Source organism: Palaemon carinicauda, chromosome 10, assembly GCF_036898095.1.
Source record: "Palaemon carinicauda isolate YSFRI2023 chromosome 10, ASM3689809v2, whole genome shotgun sequence".
Classification (NCBI taxonomy): domain Eukaryota; kingdom Metazoa; phylum Arthropoda; class Malacostraca; order Decapoda; family Palaemonidae; genus Palaemon; species Palaemon carinicauda.
The window spans coordinates 114,110,462-114,134,321 of NC_090734.1; the positions used below are offsets into that span (position 1 = coordinate 114,110,462).

The 23,860-nt window shown below is 40.0% G+C and overlaps 2 protein-coding genes across 2 annotated transcripts in view; one reads left to right on the forward strand and one right to left on the reverse strand.

Moving 5' to 3' along the window:
- LOC137648679 (ankyrin repeat and BTB/POZ domain-containing protein 1-like) overlaps positions 1 to 23,860 on the reverse strand; it is a 253,964-nt gene that overhangs the window by 170,850 nt on the left and 59,254 nt on the right. Inside the window, exon 5 of the mRNA XM_068381691.1 lies at positions 4,272 to 4,434. Within this exon, the coding sequence (XP_068237792.1) occupies positions 4,272 to 4,434 (163 nt within the window). The remainder of the gene's footprint in view (positions 1 to 4,271; positions 4,435 to 23,860) is intronic.
- The window catches only part of LOC137648680 (ras-related protein Rab-32-like), a 273,560-nt gene that overhangs the window by 116,961 nt on the left and 132,739 nt on the right, over positions 1 to 23,860 (forward strand). The gene's annotated exons all lie outside the window — the stretch shown is intronic.

Below are 23,860 nucleotides of genomic sequence, written 5' to 3' on the forward strand. Positions count from 1 at the left end.
TCATGGGTGTCCTTCTGCACGAGTGACAAAGCTATGTCCTTAACCAAATATTCAGGGAACAAAAACTTCGATAAGGGAGCAAAGAGTAGCTCAGATCTTTGACAGGGAGTAACTACTGCCGACAGATAAGAGCAAAGGGACTCTCGCTTCTTAAGGACTCCTGAAGTAAAAGAGGAGGAGAGCTCATTGGATCCATTGCGGATGGCTTTATCCATGCAGGACATAATGAGTACGGAGACATCTCTATCAGCCGATGAGATTTTCCTACTTAAGGCTCCCAAATGCCAGTCAAGGAAGTTGAAAACTTCAAAGGCTCTAAAAATGCCTTTCAGCAGATGGTCAAGGTCCGAGGATGACCAACTAATCTTCGAGCGTCTCATGGCTAGGCGGCGGGGAGAGTCTACAAGGCTTGAGAAGTCGCCCTGGGCAGAGGCAGGGACTCCCAAGCCGAGAACTTCTCCCGTGGCATACCAGACGCTCGATCTAGACGAGAGTTTAGATGGAGGGAAGGCAAAGGCCGTCTTCCCCAAACTCCTCTTGGTTTCCAACCAATCGCCTAAAAGCCGTAAAGCTCTCTTGGATGAGCGAGAGAGCACAAGTTTTGTAAAGGCTGGCATGTCAGCAGGTACGCCTAAAACAAACTCAGACGGCGGCGAACGAGGAGCAACAGAGACGAAGTGATCGGGAAACAACTCCTTAAAAATTAACATGACTTTCTTAAAGTCCATTGATGGCGGAACTGTTCTGGGTTCATCAATATCTGAAGGATGATCCTCAGGCTGAGGGTCAGCAACGTCCTCATCTGAAGGTTCCTCATCTGACAACTGCTGAGAAACAAGCAAAGGGGTTGGCAATGCTTGACACGCAGCGTCCACACGCACTGGTGCATTAGTAGCGGACCAGGACGCAACGTCATGTAACTGCTTGACAGTCTGTGAACTGTCAACAACAACAGGTGCATGAGGACGCACAGCGTCCACCCGAGACTGCTTTGACCGCCTAGTCTGAGCAGTCAAAACAACTCTAGACTGCGGATGTTGACGCTCAGCGTCAAAACAAGTCAACTCCGATGGTTGGCGAACGTCCTGAACGTCAACAGGAGCATCAGCAAGTTGCCTAACGTCCAAATGCGGCTGAAAATCCACACGAGACCGCATCGAGTGTGGTTCTAAACAAACTGACTGACGTGACTTGGCTACACCAACGTCAACAGGACGCACAAAGGAACGTTTGGGTGGCTGAAGGCCAGGATCTCGATGAGATAAACGGCTAGGCTCAACGGAAACCTTATCGGCAGAATAGTCTTCCATAAGGGAGGCAAGCTTAGAGTGCATGTCCTGCAGTATAACCCATTTAGGGTCCACGGGAATGGGTGCGGTAACCGACGGGGTTAACGTCTGAGACGGCACAACCTTGCCTTGCTTAGGCGGCGAGCAGTCATCCGATGACTGCAACGGGTCCGAACTGTCCCAATGACTACATCCAGGATGCTGGACCTGTCCTGAAGGGACCGACTTCCGTTTAAGAGGCCTAGAAACCTTGCTCCACGGTTTCTTGCGTGAAAAGCCTTCGGAAGACGAGGAGAAAATGGGCTCTCTCGTCTTATGGTAGGGGCGATCTTGGTGAGATACGCCTGATACCATAGAGGGAACGTCTGTTCGCTGATCAAGGCCTCTCGAACCCATAAGTCGTACGACATTACTTCTCCCCTGGGCTTGGGAGCTTGCAAGAGGTCCCGGACTAGGTGAACGACAGGCACGAACAGACGAACCCTCGGTCGCAACACTGTTCACAACACTTTGCGCACTAATCACTTTCCCACTTTCCGCCGTGGCACTCTGACACTTAAGTTCCTTCACGTCAGCCATGAGTTGATTACGATCAGTTGCTAACGCTTCAACTCTTTCCCCCAAGGCATGAATAGCACGTAACATGTCTTGTATAGATGGTTCCTGAGTGCTAGAAGGGGGGTTAGGAACAACCACTACAGGGGAAGGATTAGGTTCAGGGGCATGTGGAAAAATCTACAGACCTAGATGAACTCCTCCTTACCCTATCTCTCTCTAGCCTACGTGCATACTTATCGTATTCGAGCCAATCGAATTCCGAAAGGCCCACGCATTCCTCACACCGATCTCCCAATTGACAGGTTTTACCCCGACAATTGGAACAAACAGTATGTGGGTCGAGAGATGCCTTTGGAAGACGCCTATTACAGTCCCTAGCATTACACTTCCGAAATCTAGGTACTTGTGAAGGGTCAGCCATTTTGAATTAGTCAAAGAAAATTCCAAAAAACAATCCAAGTCATCAACAATTAATCTGATTCAATAAAGAGTTCAAGAGTTTATGTTGAGGAAAAACACCTGCACTGCGAAAGCTCAAACCAAAATGAAGTACAGTACTTCACCAAATATGTTGAGAAAACTCCAGGTTCTACAGCGAGTATTGATACGTCTTGTCGTCAAGGTCGACAGAGAAGAATTGAAGGGTTTGTTTACATGCAAGAGTGGTATCTGACCGTTAGTTGGCGCTGGTGGGCACACCCGCAACCTTCATAGCGATCGCTCGCGAGTTTTTAGAGTGTGTTTTCTGTCGAGCCGCTGAGTAGCAGCTATTATATATTCACCGGCTAAGTTAAATATTTAAAACTATCTTTACAACTCTTTTGATTCTCTTTATTTTTCGTGATTTCATTCATCTTCTCTTTTCTAGCATTCAATCGTCATTTTCATTTTATTAATCATTTTAAACCCCTTTCTTATCCTTCATTCGACGTACTCCCATTCCTATTTTTCATTCCTTCTCGCATTTCCCAAATTCATTGAGTTCGCTAATTTATTTGAATTAGCATAGATTTGGCGGAGGGAATGTGCAAGGAGAAGGAACTTGGCTACCGCCTCCCACTGTCTCGTCTCTTTGTCATATTGTTTCATCCTTCTCTCTCCCTGTTCTCCCTGGTGTTTCACTTAACTGTATCCAATAATAATGCATTTAATATTCACATCTTAGTATCGTATCTATAATTAAAAACATAGCGAATTATAATCTTATGTATTGTTTACATTTAAATCAGCTGATCAACCCTACCTAGTCTATCGTCAACTTCAATTTTCAATTCAAATAACTCCCTTATTATTAAGGCATGCTACCAAAGGATATTTCATATTCACTAAAAGAAACAATTATTATTTGATCTATCATTTTCCAATGAGCATATTAATTTCAATAGTTTCATTTGAAATGCTCCTCTCATATTTTATTACTTGTACTGTGAGTTGAATCACATAATGTTAACCGGAGTTTCATTCATGTTGCCGATGCACGATATTTTATAGTTTTTAGCTCTGAGGTACTTGATTATAAAGCCTCAACAGAAACTTAGCAAAGAAACAAAGATTTCATTTATTACAGAGAGAGAGAGAGAGAGAGAGAGAGAGAGAGAGAGAGAGAGAGAGAGAGAGAGAGAGAGAGAGAGAGAGAGAGAGAGAGAGAGAGAGAGAAAATATGAATGATCTGAAGTTTTCTGGATTTCTGACATCAAATAAAAGAAAACTAATACACACATACACACACACACACTCTCTCTCTCTCTCTCTCTCTCTCTCTCTCTCTCTCTCTCTCTCTCTCTCTCTCTCTCTCTCTCTCTCTCTCTCTCTCTCTCTTTTTGATTTTGTTTCGGAAGCATTATTGCATTTTAGAAATATTCCTTATCCTTTATACTGTTAAAACATTATTCAAAGTAGAGCAAAAATATTAATTACTTTCGATGATTCTAACTTGCACAAGACATTATCTTGTAATTCTATAGCAGCAGGCAGATCTGTGCAACCATTACTAAAGGACCTTTTTAACATCCTTTCAGGCCCCTGCTAAATCACCTACTACTTTTAACTTTTTATCAATTCCCTTTTAGTCCTTTTCCAATTAAGAGACAAAATGTCCAGCTCTATCCTCAATTTTCACTTCTCAGTAAAGATGAAATTACTTCGGCGAGACCTTTGAGAGGCTAAAACCTGACTTTGACCTCATTGAATTACCAAACTTCATAATAATGACTGAATATTCAATTGCATTACTGATAAGCACTATGTACTGCATAAGTAAAATAAGATTTTTATTCGTGATGCATAATAATTATCAAATTTCAATAGAATTACTCAAGGGGTCTCAAGAAGTCATTGCAGTGTAATTGGTCTAGTTCTAAGATAAAAAAATACAAACAACATAGTGTACTTTAAAACAATATCAATACTGATTTGCTAACTTACGTAAACTGAGAGCTTTCTTAAGGGCGTCTTCTAACATTGATTTGAAGTTTGTTAGTTTGCAGTTGACACCAATCATAATACATCTCTCTACTAACTCTTGCGGACATTCAAACCGGCCAGTGTAAAGATATTTCATAACTGCACTAAAAGATGCAGGATCAACCTGTGAAATATATAAAAACACTTTATAAAAACCTTCAAAATACTTTGTTTCTTAGTTATAAAATACAGCTATTATATATGTCTCTCTTCATTAGTTTTACGAAGTCAAAATAATTCTTGATTTTACAATGTACCATTAAATAATGGTAACAATTTAAATAAATAAGTATAACATTATATTTCCATTAGCCTTTGGTACAAGTCATAATTTTTACTATTTATGCTTTCATAGATCTACGCTAGATACAAGCCTTTCTAATACACCATCATTATCAAGATGAATTGGTGATGCAAGTTTATCTTAAGGAGTTAAAGCAAGGTAATGACTTAAGGCTAAACCAAAAAAATAGACGTTCTATGCAACAGTACATAAAATTTTAAAAATAAAATATTTTTCCTAGCTAAACAAACCAGATGCCTTTAAAATAGGGAACTTCTTCAGCTCTGGCACAACACACACAAGTCAAAGACTTGACTTTTGGCCTTCAGCTCAATTCTGAGAAGGATGGTTGAGGTGGGAAATTTAACTTTAAAGGACTCAGGTTTGTACAGTCAGCCTGCCGTAATCACAGATTTTGACATCATTGTTACAATATTCCACGGTACTGAGATCCACATAATATTTCAAATAAAGTCTCAATTCTTTGCAAAACCTTACGGTTAAGACTGCTAATTGCAGCTGGACATTTTCAAACCACCCACACTTCTTTCCCTCCCTGCACAATACTACTTTTCTGGGTCACTCTGTCTCATTCTCCTGGCACCCTTCATCGTGAAAGCATTTCTCATAAGTGTTCGTCAAGCAACTAGTGTCAAGTTACATATGAATTTGTTACGTACTTTGCATGTAGGAGTACGTATACATATACACCTCCTGTTTAATGTTGAATACTACTACAGTACATCGTGCATCACGAGATTTCCCTGCGTAGAGCTTCATAAATGATGTGGTGTTGTATGTGAACTGTCAAGTCTTTTTTATCTTAATTTTACTGTTACAATAATTGTTTTAGGATAAATAGTCACATGTTTAATGAAAAATGTTATTTTGATAATAAAATAAATTTTTGAATATACTTACCCGGTGATTATATAGCTGCAACTCTGTTGCTCGACAGACAACTCTACGGTAAAAACTCGCCAGCGATCGCTACACAGGTTGCGGGTGTGCCCAACAGCGCCATCTGTCGTCCAGATACCCAGTACTCAATGTAAACAAAGACTCAATTTTCTCCTCGTCCCACTGCGTCTCTATTGGGGAGGAAGGGAGGGTCCTTTAATTTATAATCACCGGGTAAGTATATTCAAAAATTTATTTTATTATCAAAATAACATTTTTCAATATTTAACTTAGCCGGTGATTATATAGCTGATTCACACCCAGGGGGGTGGGTAGAGACCAGCAATATATGTTTACACTTTTATGAGCTAAGAGTTTTTATTTCATTTTAGAAGTTATCAAAATAACAAAAACAAAATAAATAGGTACCTGGTAAGGAAGTCGACTTGAACAATTACTCTGCCTTTTAAGTACGTCTTCCTTATGGAGCCTCGCGATCCTCTTAGGATGCTGATCGACCCCTAGGATCTGAAGTATCAAGGGTTGCAACCCATACAACAGGACCTCATCAAAACCCCTAATCTAGGCGCTCTCAAGAAATGACTTTGACCACCCGCCAAATCAACCAGGATGCGAAAGGCTTCTTAGCCTTCCGGACAACCCATAAAAAAACAACATTTCAAGAGACAGATTAAAAGGATAAGGAATTAGGGAATTGTAGTGGTTGAGCCCTCACCCACTACTGCACTCGCTGCTACGAATGGTCCCAGTGTGTAGCAGTTCTTATAAAGAGACTGGACATCTTTCAAGTAAAATGACGCGAACACTGACTTGCTTCTCCAATAGGTTGCGTCCATTATACTTTGCAGAGATATATTTTGCTTAACCCTGGATAGGTACGCTCCTCGGACACCCCTTTAAGGGTATACTCGGACGCGAACGACCCCGACGCCAAAAAAAATTCTTGAAAAATCAGTTTCTGCAGTAACCTCTTTTTTTCTTTTGCCAAAAAAAAACTTCAATGAATGCTTAAAGCAACTGTAAAGATTAATACTACTCATCTGCAGAAAAACTATTTATTATAAATATTTTTAAAAATTAAGTAGAAAAAAAAAGACCTGACATAAAAATTCATAAAAAAAAAGTTTATACATATATACACAAATCCTTTTAGGAATTGATTCTTGAATGTTTAGGACACATCTTGATGTATTTTGGATGAAGTCAGACCCATGGAGGTGAAGATCTGAAATGAGAAAAAAAGGGTAACTTTTTTTGGCCAAAAAAATTTGTCCAAATTTCATGAATTTTTTTGGGTACCCAAATGAAATAGGAAGTGGCTAATTTTTTTAGGGAATAAACATATGTTATCCTAAAATAGAAATATGTAAAAAAATCTTCATTATTTTGTAAATTACATTTATATCAGGGGCCATATCTAAAGGTAATTTTTTGAGTACTTAGAAATTTCGTAAAAAAATACATATATTTAATATATAATATGATATTTATGCAGGTAAAAATATACCAAAATATCACAAATTCTATAGGGAACAAGAATATATATAGATAGGGCAACTTACGCTTCGGATATGTTCACAAAATGGCCGCCAACCACACTGACTCAGACTCCCTAATCTGCCACTTGAAATGTAGGAAGGGTATGTCAATTTCAAGGTGTTATTTACTAATCTAATTATTATTGGATATGCATAAAAATTGTATGGTGGGTTGCTGGATCATTGTCGATTATTTTACGACTATAAAATTAAAATTCTGACCCAAAAAAAATTTTTTGAAGGGAAATAAAATCGAAAAAAAAACAAAAATGTGAAACAATATAATATTTTAGCTAAAAAAATTTGATGATATTCAATCAAAAAAGAAGTAAACAAAATTTTCCGACAAATAAACATCTAGAGGAATCATTACTCTGTGATAGTTCCTTAGTACGTAGTAATTTTGAAAGAAATGGGAAAAAACGAAAAAATGGCAATCACCGGAAAATCGAACACATACCTATATACAGTATACGCCATATCTGGCTAAAAAAAAGATAGGCATGGGTAGCCAGATCATCTAGAAACACTTTCCAACACTATAAAAATTTAAGTTTTGCGACACTACTTGCCAATTCCTTACGGTAACATGACTAAGCAAAAAAATGTAAAACAAATAAAAAGGGGCACTCGCGGAAAAATGGCTAACATTCTAATATACGGCATTTCAGAAGAAAAAAAAATTCAGCCACGTGCTAGGCAAACCATCAAGGCACATTTTCCGACAAATAAACATCTAAATGAATCATTACTCTGTGATAGTTCCTTAGTACATAGTAATTTTGAAAGAAATGGGAAAAAATGAAAAAATGGCAATCACAGGAAAATCGAACACATACCTATATATACGCCATATCTGGCTAAAAAAAAAGATAGGCATGGGTAGCCAGATCATCTAGAAACACTTTCCAACACTATAGAATTATAAGTTTTGCGACACTACTTGCCAATTCCTTACGGTAACATGACTAAGCAAAAAAATGCAAAACAAATAAAAAGGGGCACTCGCGGAAAAATGGCCATTCTAATATACGGCATTTCAGAAAAAAAAAATTTCAGCCACGTGCTAGGCAAACCATCAAGGCACATTTTCCGACAAATAAACATATAAATGAATCATTACTCTGTGATAGTTCCTTAGTACGTAGTAATTTTGAAAGAAATGGGAAAAAACGAAAAAATGGCAATCACAGGAAAATCGAACACATACTTATATATACGCCATATCTGGCTAAAAAAAAATAGGCATGGGTAGCCAGATCATCTAGAAACACTTTCCAACACTATAAAAATATAAGTTTTGCGACACTACTTGCCAATTCCTTACGGTAACATGACTAAGCAAAAAAATGCAAAACAAATAAAAAGGGGCACTCGCGGAAAAATGCCCAACATTCTAATATACGGCATCTCAGATAAAAAAAAAGACATGCAAGTGTTAGCCCAACCATCAAGGCACACTTTCTAACACATAAACATGAAAAAAAATCAATAATATACGGCAATTCCTTACTACGTAGTAAATTTTTACAAATATTGAAAAAAAAACAGAAATTGGCAACCGCAGTTAAATACCCAATATACCAATAACTACGTCGTATCTGACAAAAACAAAGTCACGCATGGGTAGCCAGATCATCTAGACACACTTTCCAACACTAAAAGAGCAAAAGTTTTACGACACTATTTGGCAATATCTTACGGAAAAATGACTTGGCAAAAAAATGAAAAAAAAATGAAAAAGGGGCACTCGCGGTAAAATGCCCAACATTCTAATATACGGCATCTCAGATAAAAAAAAAGACATGCACGTGTTAGCCCAACCATCAAGGCACACTTTCTAACACATAAACATGAAAAAAAAAATGAATAATATACGGCAATTCCTTACTACGTAAAAATTTTTACAAATATTGAAAAAAAACAGAAATTGGCAACCGCAGTTAAATACCCAATATACCAATAACTACATCGTATCTGACAAAAACAAAGTCACGCATGGGTAGCCAGATCATCTAGACACACTTTCCAACACTAAACAAGCAAAAGTTTTACGACACTATTTGGCAATATCTTACGGAAAAATGACTTGGCAAAAAAATGAAAAAAAAAGGAAAAAGGGGCACTCGCGGTAAAATGGTCCTCGTGGTGATGAACGACATTTCAACTAAAAAAAAAATCATGCACATGGTAGCCAAACAATCCACCAAGACTTTCCACAACTGATAACCTATACAAGTTGCACCATTCTACGACAATTTCATAATACGTAATAACTTTGATAATTATGCAAATTACCTTAGAAGGGTAAACTCGGTCGCGCTCGACCCCGACGCGTCTCAGAAATCGGGGAAGGAGTACAGCTACAGCAATGCACATCTGGACACTACTAGAGCGTGTAGGGGAGACACCTCCTGCAGGTCGATCACCCACAATTTCAGTCACGGGGGTGAGTCACGTGAGAAAAACCTCTTTTTTTTTGACGCTCGGGGTCGCGTACGACCCACCGTACCTATCCAGGGTTAAAGGCCACGGAAGTTGTTACAGCTCTAACTTCGTGCGTCTTCACCTTAAGCAAAGTTCGGTCTTCCTCACTCAGATGTGAATGAGCTTCTCGTATTAACAATCTGATAAAGTCTGACCAAGCATTCTTTGACATAGGCAAGGATGGTTTCTTAACTGAACACCATAAAGCTTCAGATTGGCCTTGTAAAGGTTTAGTACGCTTTAAATAGAACTTAAGAGCTCTAACAGGGCATAAGACTCTTTCTAGTTCATTGCAAACGATCTCCGATAAGCTGGGGATATCGAAAGATTTAGGCCAAGGCCGAGAAGGCAGCTCATTTTTGGCTAGAAAACCAAGTTGTAGCAAACAAGTGGCTTTTTCTGACGAAAATCCGATGTTCTTGCTGAAGGCATGAATCTCACTGACTCTTTTAGCCGAGGCTAAGCATACCAGGAAAAGAGTCTTAAGAGTGAGATCTTTCAGGGAGGCTGATTATAACGGCTCCAACCTGTCTGACATGAAGAATCTTAGTACCACGTCTAAATTCCATCCAGGGGTAGCCAAACGACGCTCCTTGGTGGTCTCAAAAGACTTAAGGAGGTCTTGCAGATCTTTATGTTTGGAAAGATCTAAGCCTCTATGCCGGAAGACCGATGCCAACATGCTTCTGTAGCCCTTGATAGTGGGAGCTGAAAGGGATCGTCCTTTTCTCAGGTATAAGAGAAAAACAGCTATTTGAGCTACAGAGGTACTGGTCGAGGATACAGAAACTGACTTGCACCAGTCTCGGAAGACTTTCCACTTCGATTGGTAGACTCTAATGGAAGACGCTCTCCTTGCTCTAGCAATCGCACTGGCTGCTTCCTTCGAAAAGCCTCTAGCTCTCGAGAGTCTTTCGATAGTCTGAAGGCAGTCAGACGAAGAGCGTGGAGGCTTTGGAGTACCTTCTTTACGTGTGGCTGATGTAGAAGGTCTACCCTTAGAGGAAGACTACTGGGAACGTCTACTAACCATCGAAGTATCTCGGTGAACCATTCTCTCGCGGGCCAGAGGGAAGCAACTAACGTCAACCTTGTCCCTTCGTGAGAGGCGAACTTCTGCAGTACCTTGTTGACAATCTTGAACGGTGGGAATGCGTAGAGATCCAGATGTGACCAATCTAGGAGGAAAGCATCTATATGTATTGCTGCTGGGTCCGGGACTGGAGAGCAATAGATTGGAAGCCTCTTGGTCAGCGAGGTTGCAAAGAGATCTATGGATGGTTTTACCACAAGTGGCCCAAAGTCTCTTGCACACATCCTTGTGGAGGGTCCATTCGGTTGGAATTACTTGCCCTTTCCGACTGAGACAATCTGCTATGACGTTCAAGTCGCCTTGGATGAACCTCGTTACTAGGGAGATGTCTTGACCTTTTGACCAGATGAGCAGGTCCCTTGCGATCTCGTACAACGTCAGTGAGTGGGTACCTCCTTGTTTGGAGATGTACGCCAAGGCCGTGGTGATGTCCGAGTTAACTTCCACCACTTTGCCTCGAAGGAGAGACTTGAAGCTTTTCAAGGCCAGATGTACTGCCAACAGCTCCTTGCAGTTGATATGATGCTCCTCTGACTCGAGTTCCACAGTCCTGAGCATTCCCGACCGTCTAGTGTCGCGCCCCAGCCCACGTCCGATGCGTCCGAGAAGAGAACGTGGTTGGGAGTCTGAACAGCCAGGGGAAGACCCTCTCTTAGGTTGATATTGTCCTTCCCCCAAGTCAGACAAGACTTTATCTTTTCGGAAACCGGGATCGAGACCGCTTCTAGCGTCTTGTCCTTTTTCCAGTGAAAAGCTAGATGGTATTGAAGAGGACGGAGGTGTAGTCTTCCTAGTGACACAAATTGTTCCACGGATGACAGCGTCCCTACCAGACTCATCCACAGCCTGACTGAGCAGCGTTCCTTCTTCAGCATCTTCTGGATGGATAGCAGGGCTTGATCTATTCTGGGGGCTGATCGTCTTGTTGTTCAGCAACGTCCTCATCAGAGGGTTCCTCATCCGAAAACTGATGAGGAAACGGCAACGGAGTGGGCAACGTCTGGCTCGCTGAGTCCGGTCGCACTGGTGGATGCGTGACGGAGCCGGACGCAACATCATGGAACTGCTGCACAGTCTGTGAACTGTCAACAACCATGGGTGCGCGAGGAAGCACAGCGTCAACCCGAGACTGTCTAGACCGTCTGGGTTGTGCAGTCAACACCCTACCGGGTTGCTGAGGTTGACGCACTGCGTCAAAACAAGTCACCTCTGCTGGTTGTTGAACGTCCTGAACGTCAACAACCACCTCCGAGCGTCGCTTAACGTCAACGTGCGGCTGGCAACCCACACTGGGTCGCATCGGTGGAGGAACCACCTCAACTGGCAGACGTGAGTAGGTTACCTCAGCGTCAACAGGGCGCACAACCGACCGGTTGGAAGGTTGTTGGCCAGAAGGTTCGGTAGCAACCTTCTCCGCATTAAAGTCCTCTATCAAGGACGCAAGCTTGGACTGCATGTCTTGCAGCAAAGCCCATTTAGGGTCTACGGGAGCAGGTGCGGCAACAGACGGGGTTAGCGACTGAGGAGGTACCGCTTACCATCCCTGAAAGCCTTGTTATGCATGATATAATAGTACAGCAAAACTTCAAAGGCTCGAAAACAGCTGTGAAGTTGACCTGTAAAAAACTTGGAGCGTCTCCTGGCCAGGCGCCAGGGAGAGTCTACGAGAATTGGGAAGTCTATCTGGGCAGAGGCATGAACTCCCAAGCCGAGAACTTCTCTCGTGTCATATCAGACTCTCGCTCTATAAACCAGTTTAAAAGAAGGGAAAGCAAAGGCTGTATCCCCCAAACTCCTCCTGGTGAAAAACCAGTCGCCTAGCCAACGTAAAGCTCTCTAGGAGAGCGAGAGAGCACTAGCTTAAAAACAACGGCTTCGAAGTAGCTAGGCCTAGTGTAAGCTCTGACGTTTAGGCGAACGAGGAGCAGCAGTTACAAAAAGAACCGGACAAAGATCCTTAAAAAAATCATCATGATTTAATTAAAGTCCATAGGGGGCTAAGCAGCTTTAGGCTCCTCTCCATCTGACAGAGTCCTCAAGGGAATATCAGTAGGAGGGGGAACAGCAACTTCCTCATCTACAGGAACCTTGTCCGATAAAAGCTGAGTCTCAAGCAAGGGAGAGACCTACCGTGGTGGCAATGCTTTACAAGCAGAGTCCACACTCACTGGTGCATGAGTAGCGGACCAGAACGCAACGTCATGTAACTGCTTGACAGTCTGTGAACTGTCAACAACTGAACTGTCAACCACAACAGGTGCGTGAGGACGCACAGCGTCCACTCGAGACTGCTTTGACTGCCTAGACTGAGCAGTCAAAACAACTCTAGAATGCGGAGGTTGACGCACAACGTCAAAACAAGTCAACTCCGATTGTTAGTGAACGTCTTGAACGTCAACAGGAGCATCAGCAAGTGGCCTAACGTCCAAATGCGGCTGAAAAACCACACGAGACCGCATCGAGTGTGGTTCTCAACAACCTGACTGACGTGACTAAGCTACGCCAACGTCAACAGTAAGCACAAAGGAACGTTAGGTTGGCTGAAAGCCAGGATATCGATGAGATAAACGGCTAGACTCAACGGACTAATCAGCAGAATAGTCTTCCATAAGGGAGGCAAGCATATACTGCATGTCTTGCCATACAACCCATTAAGGATCAACGGAAATGGTTGTGGTAAGAGACGAGGGTAACGTCTGTGACCGCAACACTTTGCCAACAAAAAAAGACTCTCGGAGTCTGTGTTACGCTTTTGTTAGGCGGTGAGCAGTTATCCGATGACTGCATAGGGTGAGAACTGTCCTAATGGTTGTAACCAGGACGCTGTACCTGTCCTGAAAGGACTGACTTTCGCTTAAGGGCTTCGAAACCTTGTGACAGGTTTCTTATGCGAAAAGCCTTCGGATGACGAGGAGAAACAACGTCTCTCTCGTCTTATGGTAGGGGAGATCTTGGTAAGATACACCCGATACCATAGAGGGAAAACGTCTGTTCGTTGATCAAGGCCTCTCGAACCCATAAGTCGTTTGACATTACTTCTCCCCTGGGCTTGGGAGCATGCAAGAGGTCCCGGACTAGGTGAACGACAGGCACGAACAGACGAACCCTCGGACGCAACACTGTAACACTTTGCGCATATCACTTTATCACTTCGATTTTCTGTTTTGCACTTATTTCACTGAAATCGAAACTTTTACTGATTTCTACCTGAAACACGCAATTCTACCCTTCATCAAAAGGTAGTAATTGCGAAATCAGTCGTATAATGCAAGCTCATTAATACCAGCAAAAAACAGAAAACATATTTTAAGATAAAAAAAAAAAATCAGTGGCTGGGAAAGAGACTAAACAAAAGTTCATATAACTACGTTTTCAATCTCTCACCGCACATAGCCTGGGGACGAGAATAAAAAACTAAAAAAGTTTTATCCTTCCTCCCCGTACAGCGACTAGGGACGAGAGTAACTCGAGAACAACGTTACCCGCTTGAACGGAACGTTTTCTCTCCTCTCTCTCCCTCCGTCTCTATCTCTCTCTCTCTTTCTCTCTTGATTTCGCACCTAAGAGAAGAGCCCAATTATATTTCGTCAAAAAAACATGTTATTTGACTAAAGGAAAAAACTGAAAGGTTTTTCAAATAAAAAGTTCCTTTAAAATAGAATTTAAAACATTTAAGCTAAGAAAAAATGAACAAAACGTCAGAATCGATTTACTCTTACTGCAAAGTGAAACCGTGATACACTCTCTCTCTATCGTAACGATAGAGCGCATGTTGAACGTCCTGAACGTCAACAACTGCGTAGCATAAAAAAAAACTAAACGTTAGTTCATCTTTGAAAACAGTACGAAGACTATCAAAGAAATTCTTTCATAAAATATTACATTTAAAAAGTTTTAAATCCTTAGCTCTTTAAAAGCTAATTACGATATAAAGGGCTCAACGTTGATTAACTTCGGTTTCCAAGTTAGGACCGCCTACTCTCAGGAAAGGTCGCATATAAACAAAACATTAAAATTTATTTTTATATGTTTATAATAAATGGAAAGTTAATCGAAGAGGCCTAATAAAGGTGGAGAGATATAAAATATATAGAGGAAAATCTATAACGTGATAAGATAATACTAAAAGCCTAAACACACTTCCGTCTAAGGGAAGGGTCGGCCATTTAAAAGTGAAAGAAAGTCCATACTCTCTTTGTCACCATAATTAAATCTATCCAAAGCGAGTTCAAGATTTAAGATGAAGATAAAACACCTGCATAGCAAAAGCTCAAAACTAGAATATAGTACTTCACCAAATAGATGTGAAAAACTCCAGTTTAGCAACAGCGAGTAAAGTACGTCTTGTCGACACCTCGACAGAGAGAAAATTGAGTCTTTGTTTACATTGAGTACTGGGTATCTGGACGACAGATGGCGCTGTTGGGCACACCCGCAACCTGTGTAGCGATCGCTGGCGAGTTTTTACCGTAGAGTTGTCTGTCGAGCAACAGAGTTGCCGCTATATAATCACCGGCTAAGTTAAATATTGAAAAAAAGTAGTTTTGGTAAAGGAAAAACCTATTTATGGGAGGTGCGTGTTCTCCAAGGGCTTTCCTGTGAAAGGCTAGAACAGGGCTGCAAACTGTATTTACAGTACAGTTCAGTACAGTAATCCATCACCATATGTGGTTCACCTATTGCTCCCTCAGTTTAAACATATTTATAAATGTATTATATGTAAATCTATATCACCGACACCTCTTTATATCGAGGGTCTCTGAAGAAAGATAATCTTTACATTTTTCATAATTGAATTATTCTTGTTTTTTAAATAGTAATTTTTGGGCAAAAAAAGGAAAAGCAAATTACAGTAATACTGTTTATACTTGGTTACCATGTAATCTTGCATATTGTGCGACCCCCAAATTTTCACCAATAAAAAATTATTTTATTATGTATCTCGTATGTCATGCGAGCTCCTTTTTTGAGACCAAATTATAATAAACTAACCTCTTTTCCTCCCCATCTTTATCCCCACTTCTATTTCATTCAAGTTAAAACAGCAAAAGAGAATGAAAAAAGTATCGTTAGCAACGCATACTGCTATAAACAACCAAACGTTATTTTGTTATGAACCTATTTGGAAAACAAGAGCTGTTTTGCTTTCATTTTAATTTTTGTAAGATAGTAATCAATTATCAGAGTTGTCATACAAGTGACATTAAGTAGAATACAACTGATATCTTATTGAATTATACCTTCTTTAGTTCATGAAAAGGTAAACCAAATTGCACAAAAACTACCTAAAGAATTGGAAGAAAAAGTAATTAATTTCCAAAGCTTTGTAATCAAGCACCCCTAAGCTAAAAACTATAAAATCACCTTGCATCAGCAACAGGGATGAAACACCTCTAAACTTCAATATGTCATTAAAAGTAACAGTACTGTAAATAGAATATGCGAAAAGTATATTTAATAAAAGCTAAATACCTTTATATGGTAAAATAAAAATGTTATTTTGAGTAATAATTGTCTCATAGCAAGAAAAAAAAAATATTCGGTAGCTTATCCTAAATCAGCTGATTTGGAAAGCATAGACATAGTCTTGATCATCTATTAAACGTAAACAGTGGAAAAGACGTATACAGTATTCACTGTTTTTATTTCAAAATAGGATTATCATCATCATCATCATCATTATTATATTTATTAATATTAGCTAAGCTAGAATCATAGCTGGAGAAGCAGGATGCTATAAGCCTAAAAGCTCCAACAGGGAAAAATAAAATATTAGATGCATTACTGTATTATTGGATACAGTTAAGTCAAACCTTAATTTTGTCAAAATCCTGTTTATTCCAAATACAGCAGTAATTTTCTGCTACAGTGAATGGACATATAGTTCTGTCAATGGTGTAGCCTTGCCAAGCAGTTCATACGTTAATGAGAGTCCAGATTTGAATTTTTTCATTTATGTACTGTATATGTAAGGATGTTTCCAGTAAAAGTAAGTTTTAGCTCAGAAAGTGTTTTAAGAGTATATAAAGGTTTGTATGTGTTAGGAGGGTTTATAAAACCTTAAATTTATAAAGAAAACAAAAAATAGGAAAAAGGTTAAAAATGAAAAAAATATAAATGTCATAAATCTCTATCTATTTCATTGTTTTCAGCTATCGTAGGGGGAGGAGAGCTAGAACGAAACACCCATGATATCCGAATGATTACTACATATGATATACCATACTGGAGGTAGATACAGGCTACATATTAGGTGACAACCTGGTATGGCTCTGAAATGACATCACAATGAGTGATCACTTAAGAGTGATGTGTCGTTTCACCTTCACTAATTAAGCTGTACTGTAGTGATATTATTGTACATATATTACAGTATATAGTACTATATATACTACAGTATTAGTGAGTATTGTTAAATTGGAATAAGTGTTTTGTTGTTACTTATACATAAAGTATGTTAGTAATGTACAATTACCTTTGTAAAGTACTGTAATATAAACTACAGTACTGTAACAGACCACAAGAAAACAATGTAGTACAACACAGTGAATTCCTTAGGGTGCTAGTCAATCGCACAATAGGTAGTAGTAATTTTTTCGCGGAAGGGCAAGTTATGAGTTGGCTCAATATATGGCACCAATATTACACAGTTTTTTGCTTATCACAAGTGTCTCCATTACTTAACCCACGTGATGATGGAGGGCTGACTGTATAGCTAGGAAAAATACAAATTACTTTTAAAAAAAATTATTTGACCTTATATGTATACAAACTTTTCATCCTTTAGAAAAGGAAGACACTTAAAGGACCTGGCCAGTATATTGTTGGTACCTGGTACTTGGTCAATAAAAGAATTTTTCTCCCCTAAAGAGGAGATGCAGTCTGAAATGAAACACCTGGCATATGATAACCAATGGGAAGATATTCATTTCACCATCCTTCCCCTCATAAAAGGATGATGGGGGAGAACTACTTCTTACAGATTAGAACTAATAAGAATGGTGCTCAGAAAAGTAGCTACAAGCATCAATGTCGATCCAGCATGTAATGATACAAAGCTTCATTTGCAATAGGATAGAAATAGAAGAGCCAGTCATTCTACTTTCCCTTCAGACTTATATCAACCATGTTACCATAAACAAGATGTTATCTGCCCCATTATGGAGCTGGCATGACTACATAACTACTAGAGCCACCACCACAAGGCCAAGAACAAAAGAGTTGAAGGATTTGAGATTAACTCCCTTAAGAAGGTTGAGGGTTGTTTAGCACATACAAACTTCATCACCTGTCCAACAGCATATTCTTTGGAGTATAAGTGGGAACAATATCGGACCATGAGTTCTGGATTAAACTGATTTCTCAGGCCATCAAAAGTCAAAGCATATGCTCTTACTAGTCTCATGCAGTCAGAAGAGACTTAATACTAAACCTCTTTCTTGGTTCTGCCAGTGCTAAAAAAAGACGCTGACACTCAGGCATGCAATTTCAATATCTCTTCAGATAGCACTGCAGATCATCCATGGGACACACGAGCATCTCCTCTTGATTATCTCCCAGTGCTTCACATAGAGGACATAGAGGTGGTCTCGAACTTGAGGTTGTGACTCAACGGGGTCCAAGTTTGGCCACAAACTCTGACACAAAACTAAAGGCCCTCCTTCCATCTCTCAATATGGGTTATACAAAGAGAGACTGTACAACTCACCTACTCTCTTTGCCAAAGCTAGATACTAACAAAAAGAGAGTCTTGAGAATCCTATCTTTGTCAGAAGACCTTCTCAAAAACTTATTAAGGTTACACATAGAGCCATGAGAACCTCTTCTATAACACCCATTGCAGAAGTAGCCCATTTACTCTTGTAGACAGTTACAGAGGACTGTAACAGGTACTGTATCCAGAAATCTCCTGCATAATCTCCAAACATGAAGTGCATGCAGATTCACAAATAGAAGGTACCTCTGAAGTTGCAGCTCAAAGGAAAAGGGTATCCATGGGTTAGTACTCTTGACTACAAGTGCTAACAGATCAATATATTTGGCATGTAGCTATCTATGAATGGAAAACCAGGCTCATTCTTAGGCTTAAGGTGATTACCACTTGGTTGATTATGCAGCAAATCAGGCAGAACAGAAGAAAGTGTAGGCATCCAGGTGATCCTATGGGTGTAAGAAGACATCCTCAAACACTGCCCATGAATCTGATTGGGGGAAACGTACACCGGAGAAGCCTCTCCACTATGTAAAGATGTAGGGACCTCTCCAACCTTACAACCTGCCCCTAGAGACTGAGCCTGTCTGCTAGTACATCCTTTTACCAGAAATGTACCGGGTTGACAGCTCTATAGCATTGGTATACTGCCCAGATATTCATCTGCTTCATCAAATTACAAAGGAGAAAGCAAAACCAGCCCCCTTGCTTGTTGATATAGCCTAATATAGCAGTGTTGTTGCTCTACAACACTACCAAGTGTCTTCTCAAATGTTCTTGGAATGCTTGCAGCTAGAAATGCTATTTGCATTTCCAGGACATTAAAGTGAAGAAGTTTCTTCCAGTGACAACACGACTCAGGCGACTAGGTCGTCCATGTGCACATACCATCCCTCCTTTAACACATCTGAGAAAAATTGCATGTACAGAGGTGGGGAGTCAGGAGAGACTTCCTTGGTGATGTTTTCCTTGTCTAGCCACCAGAAAGAGCAGCCCGCATCTTCTGTCTCTCTGGGAAAGGATGATTCTGGGGATCCATGGAGGATGACCAGTGGTCCTCCAAATACCACTGAAGGAATCTCTGGTGAAGAGGCCCATGTGAAAAACGTTTTTCCATTGAAGAAAGAGGGCAAAAGACTGCCAGCACTGAACTGGTGACTCTTCGAAAAGGTTATCAGTCTGCGAGATGAGGGGGTGCCAGCGGACCAGAAAAAGTAGCAAGTACCCATTCCAAAGGACATTTACTACCCAGGACTCAGCCCTCTGCTCTGTCCGGCTGCTCAAAGGCATGACAGGTATTTCCGTATGCATAGCAGCAGGAGAGTGAAAATGTCAACATCAGCCTCTCCCTTTTCCCCTTCCTAGAAAGGACAGAATCACTTAAGAGGAAGAGGTCACAGGCAGTCTTGATCAGGGACTAGAGTAGGTCATACATCGCATTCTTATTCCTGATCCCTCCGGCATGGTCACAACCAATGGTTTGGCTGCACGATGAATGAGGGAGTCCTGTAAAACAAGTCTCCACATCTCCACTGCGACTTGGAAGGACAGACGTGGTCATCATCACCAATTCGGATAATAGTCCTACCTTTTGACAGACTTTCATGACCGGTATCCAAAGCATTTGCATATTCATAGGTTCCCACTAAATTTCATTTTTGTTTCCTCCAGTTTCGGATACAGCTTTCCCTGGTTCCAAAGAGAATAGCGACTACGAATATCATTTGTTTTCTCACCTTCATTTACAGCTTGTTAGTTTATAATTGGCAGTATATTTTCTTGGGGATCTTTTCCCCATAGTGAATAAGGGTAAACTGTAATGTCAAAATGTTAGTCTTACAATACTTGGTTTACTGTACTATTGTACGATAATTAAAATACTGTACAGGCAAAACAGCTGACGTCTGATACAATTGGTCAAACAAAACAGCTGTTTTTTGTTTGGTTATTATTGTGGCTGTATTCGTTTCCTCAATGATCATAACGTTACTAACGATACTTTTTTCATTATCTTTTAATTTTCTAACCCATTAAGGTAGAAGATGGGATACCGTAAATATTATTAGTGGGTTACTGTAGATGTCAGATTACTGTGCAAGGGACGACACATCAGGAATTGCGCCATGTTTCAAGAGTGCTGCATAGAACTTCATACGAAAATGGTTACTGGTCATCGTATAAAATACATACTCTTAGTTAATCTTAAATTGTATACATATTGTACAGAACAGTATCATACTACAGATTGTTAATGTTTATTAGCCACGAACTGTACTCTACAATACTGTACAGTATATAAATGAGAAGTCAAGTTGTCTGAACGAAAGCAACGGACACTTACAGTACACTTAAGCTGTACTGTAATGATATTACTGTACATATACTAGAGTAATATACAGTACATTACAGTATCAGCGATTGTTATATGGTACTGTACAGTATTACTAGATAGGAATAACAGTGTTTTGTTATAATTGTATAATAACTACTCAGTAAAATTATAGTTTTGGTCAGTGCAACGACTACGTACTGTAGTGTTACGTACTCTATTGTACTATAGCCTTACAGTGTCCAGTATGTAAAGTAAACATTGCACAGCTACTGTACACTTACTGATTTAATCAAAAACTATTTATACTGTGATAGAACTGAGTAAAAACAATATTAGGCAGTATTTAGCGTGTTAATTAAACGAGCTTAGGCAATTGGCAGTGAATTGTTAGGTTAGGAGTTATCCCATCCTAGGACACCACAGATACGAGAATTCATGCCTATCTCTGTTACCTAACTCAAGTGAAGAGTGGGTCCTGACTATATATGAAATTGCATTCAATTGATTCATTTGGAAGTTCTAAGGAAAAAGTAAGAAAAGCAATATTAGTAATAAAAGAATAATTATATAATTAATACTTCGTAAGATATGTGTTGCTGCAAAAACTAACCTAAACACAGATGTCTAAATGCATTCATTTGTTCGTTATGATCGGAGATGAACGTAAACAAAATAAAGGTTTCCGTTTTAGGTAACGTGTTTAGACAAAGCATTACATAAAATTGTTTTTATTTAGTTAATTTTGGATTCTAAATGATAAAGTAAAAGCTAGCCTACACAATGATAATTTTGAAATTCACCAGTTGTCTTATACTGTACAACAGATAAGACTTAAACATTAAAATCTGCCCTAATTTTAGGTCGCCTTATATGCAGAAATATACAGTACAGTAATTACAACCATCCTGGGTGTAATTTTAAACTTTCGCAAGTTATTAAAACTTTAAAACATTTTCAATGTTTCATTTGTTCATAAGAACAAATTCATATTAGATAAACAACAGTATACTACCTAGAAAGTAAAATGGGTAGTTAAAGAGTTTGACTGGGTAAGTTGCCATTTGCCTTGGCTCTAATGGAGTTATTCCCATTATGTGTTTCAAAATATGCAAATTTTTCAGTTCTGCGAGGCCGTGGACAGACCAAATTATCACATAATTAGGAACCCTACAATATATTCATAAATACACAAAGTACTGAGAGAGCAGTAGGTGAATTAAAAAGGTGAAGATGGAAACCCAAGCTTTTCCAGCACATAGACGACAGAAGATAAACATGGACCTGAATGGGTGCCAAGCACCTCAGTCCCATCTGGATACTGAGTAGCCAGGGGTTTAACAGGTCACAGCCCTAGGGAGCAGTAGACTGGTTCTGCACTCCCAACCACATGCATCAGCCCAAGAAGGCCATGTCACATGGCATTAGTAATGGCATCCAAGGGTTGAGAACCTCCTGGGTGTTGTCCAGCCACAACAACCCCCGACTTTAAGGGAGAGAGTTGTCGTCAAGGGCCTTCCTAGGTTTCTTTGACTTCTTATTCTTCTTCTTAGAAGAAATGTCAGAATAAGAAGAGAAAGAGGAGGACAAGGATGAGCAGTTTTAAGAGGTACAGGAACAAATTGCTTCTTCCATTTACCAACTTCAGGTTCTGCAACAGAGAAGTTGAGATCTAAGAGATCATCAAAGACGAAGCTCCCCAAGGGGAGAAACCACACGGGTTGCTCTGACAAGAACCGCAACAGTAGGGTATACTGTCACAGGGGAAGTGGTAGGCGCACTCACTGGCCCTCGTAATACAGACACAGGGGCTGGGATCACAGGCACACAACACTGGTGACAGGAACAGGGATGAGAGGCACTGGTGTGATAGGTACTGGAGTTAAAGGCACAGGAGCAACAAACAAAGAGGAATGGCACAAACTAATCACAGGGGACAGGCATTAGGAAAATACATACAGGTTTACCAGCTCAGGAACCTTCACACCCTTCAAGTTTCGGTACTAATCATCCCACAAGAACGCAAGCCTACTTAACAGCTTTCTTAGCTGCTACTTGACTTAAGGATCACTGCAGGGATCACCACTGGGGTCATTGGTACTGGGGTCACTGACACTGGGATAACTTCTGAATATCTGGTGTTATCATTGGGGTACTGGCACTGTGGACACCAGGGACGTAGCATCCTTCCCTCTCTCAAAGAGATATCAAGGGCCTACTACAAGATCTAAGAAAAGCAGCCCATCTTCAGGTCACTCATCATTGCCAGTCTGCAAGAAAGAGCTTCCAGCACATGTTGGAGTGTGGCAATTTCCTCACACTCCACCAACCCTCAAAAAAATCCACATGTAGATTGGAGTACTGTACTCCCTACTCTTGAAGCACACTCCCTGGAACTAAGCTGAAAGCATATACCCAGAAGCTTCACTGAAGACATTTCATATTGTAAAGGACAAAAGGTTTGTATACATGTATGAACATAAAGTACTGTACAGCATTTGCAAGAATGTTAATCAAAATAAAAAAATCACTTATGCAATAAAACCTAGCAAAAGAATGAAGATTTATTGATTGTAGGTTATCTGACATTAAAAATACCAGGGTCATCAACACTGAACAAAAAGACAAAGCTAATGCAGCATTACTGTACTCTCAGCTCCCGGGCGAGTATTTGTAGGGATTAGGTAACAGATACCCACAGAGAGCAAAAATCTATGTAATAATAGTGTCCTAGGGTGAGTCAACTCATAATCCCCTGAAACAAATGACCACTGCCTACGAGCTGTTGACTAACACCCTAAATAACGTATTATACTGTACTAAATTGTTTTCATGTGGTTTCTATTACAATATTAAAGTTTACATTACTATACTGTACTTTATAAAGGTAATTGTACATTACTAACACATCTTAGGTACAAGGTAAAATGACCCTTAAAGCATAAGTCATCACCATGCTATCCTATGAATAAATAACAACAAAACAATGTTGTTCCTAATTAACAACACTCACTGATACTGTAGTATATATTACTGTAATATATGTACAGTAATTTAACTACAATACACCTTAATCAGTTAAGGTGGTCTCATAAGAGTGAAGTGTCATCACTCTTATGTGACTGCTATCTTTGCGAGGTGGCCTCGGAACCTTACTAGCTTGTCACCTAATACGTAGCCTGTAACTA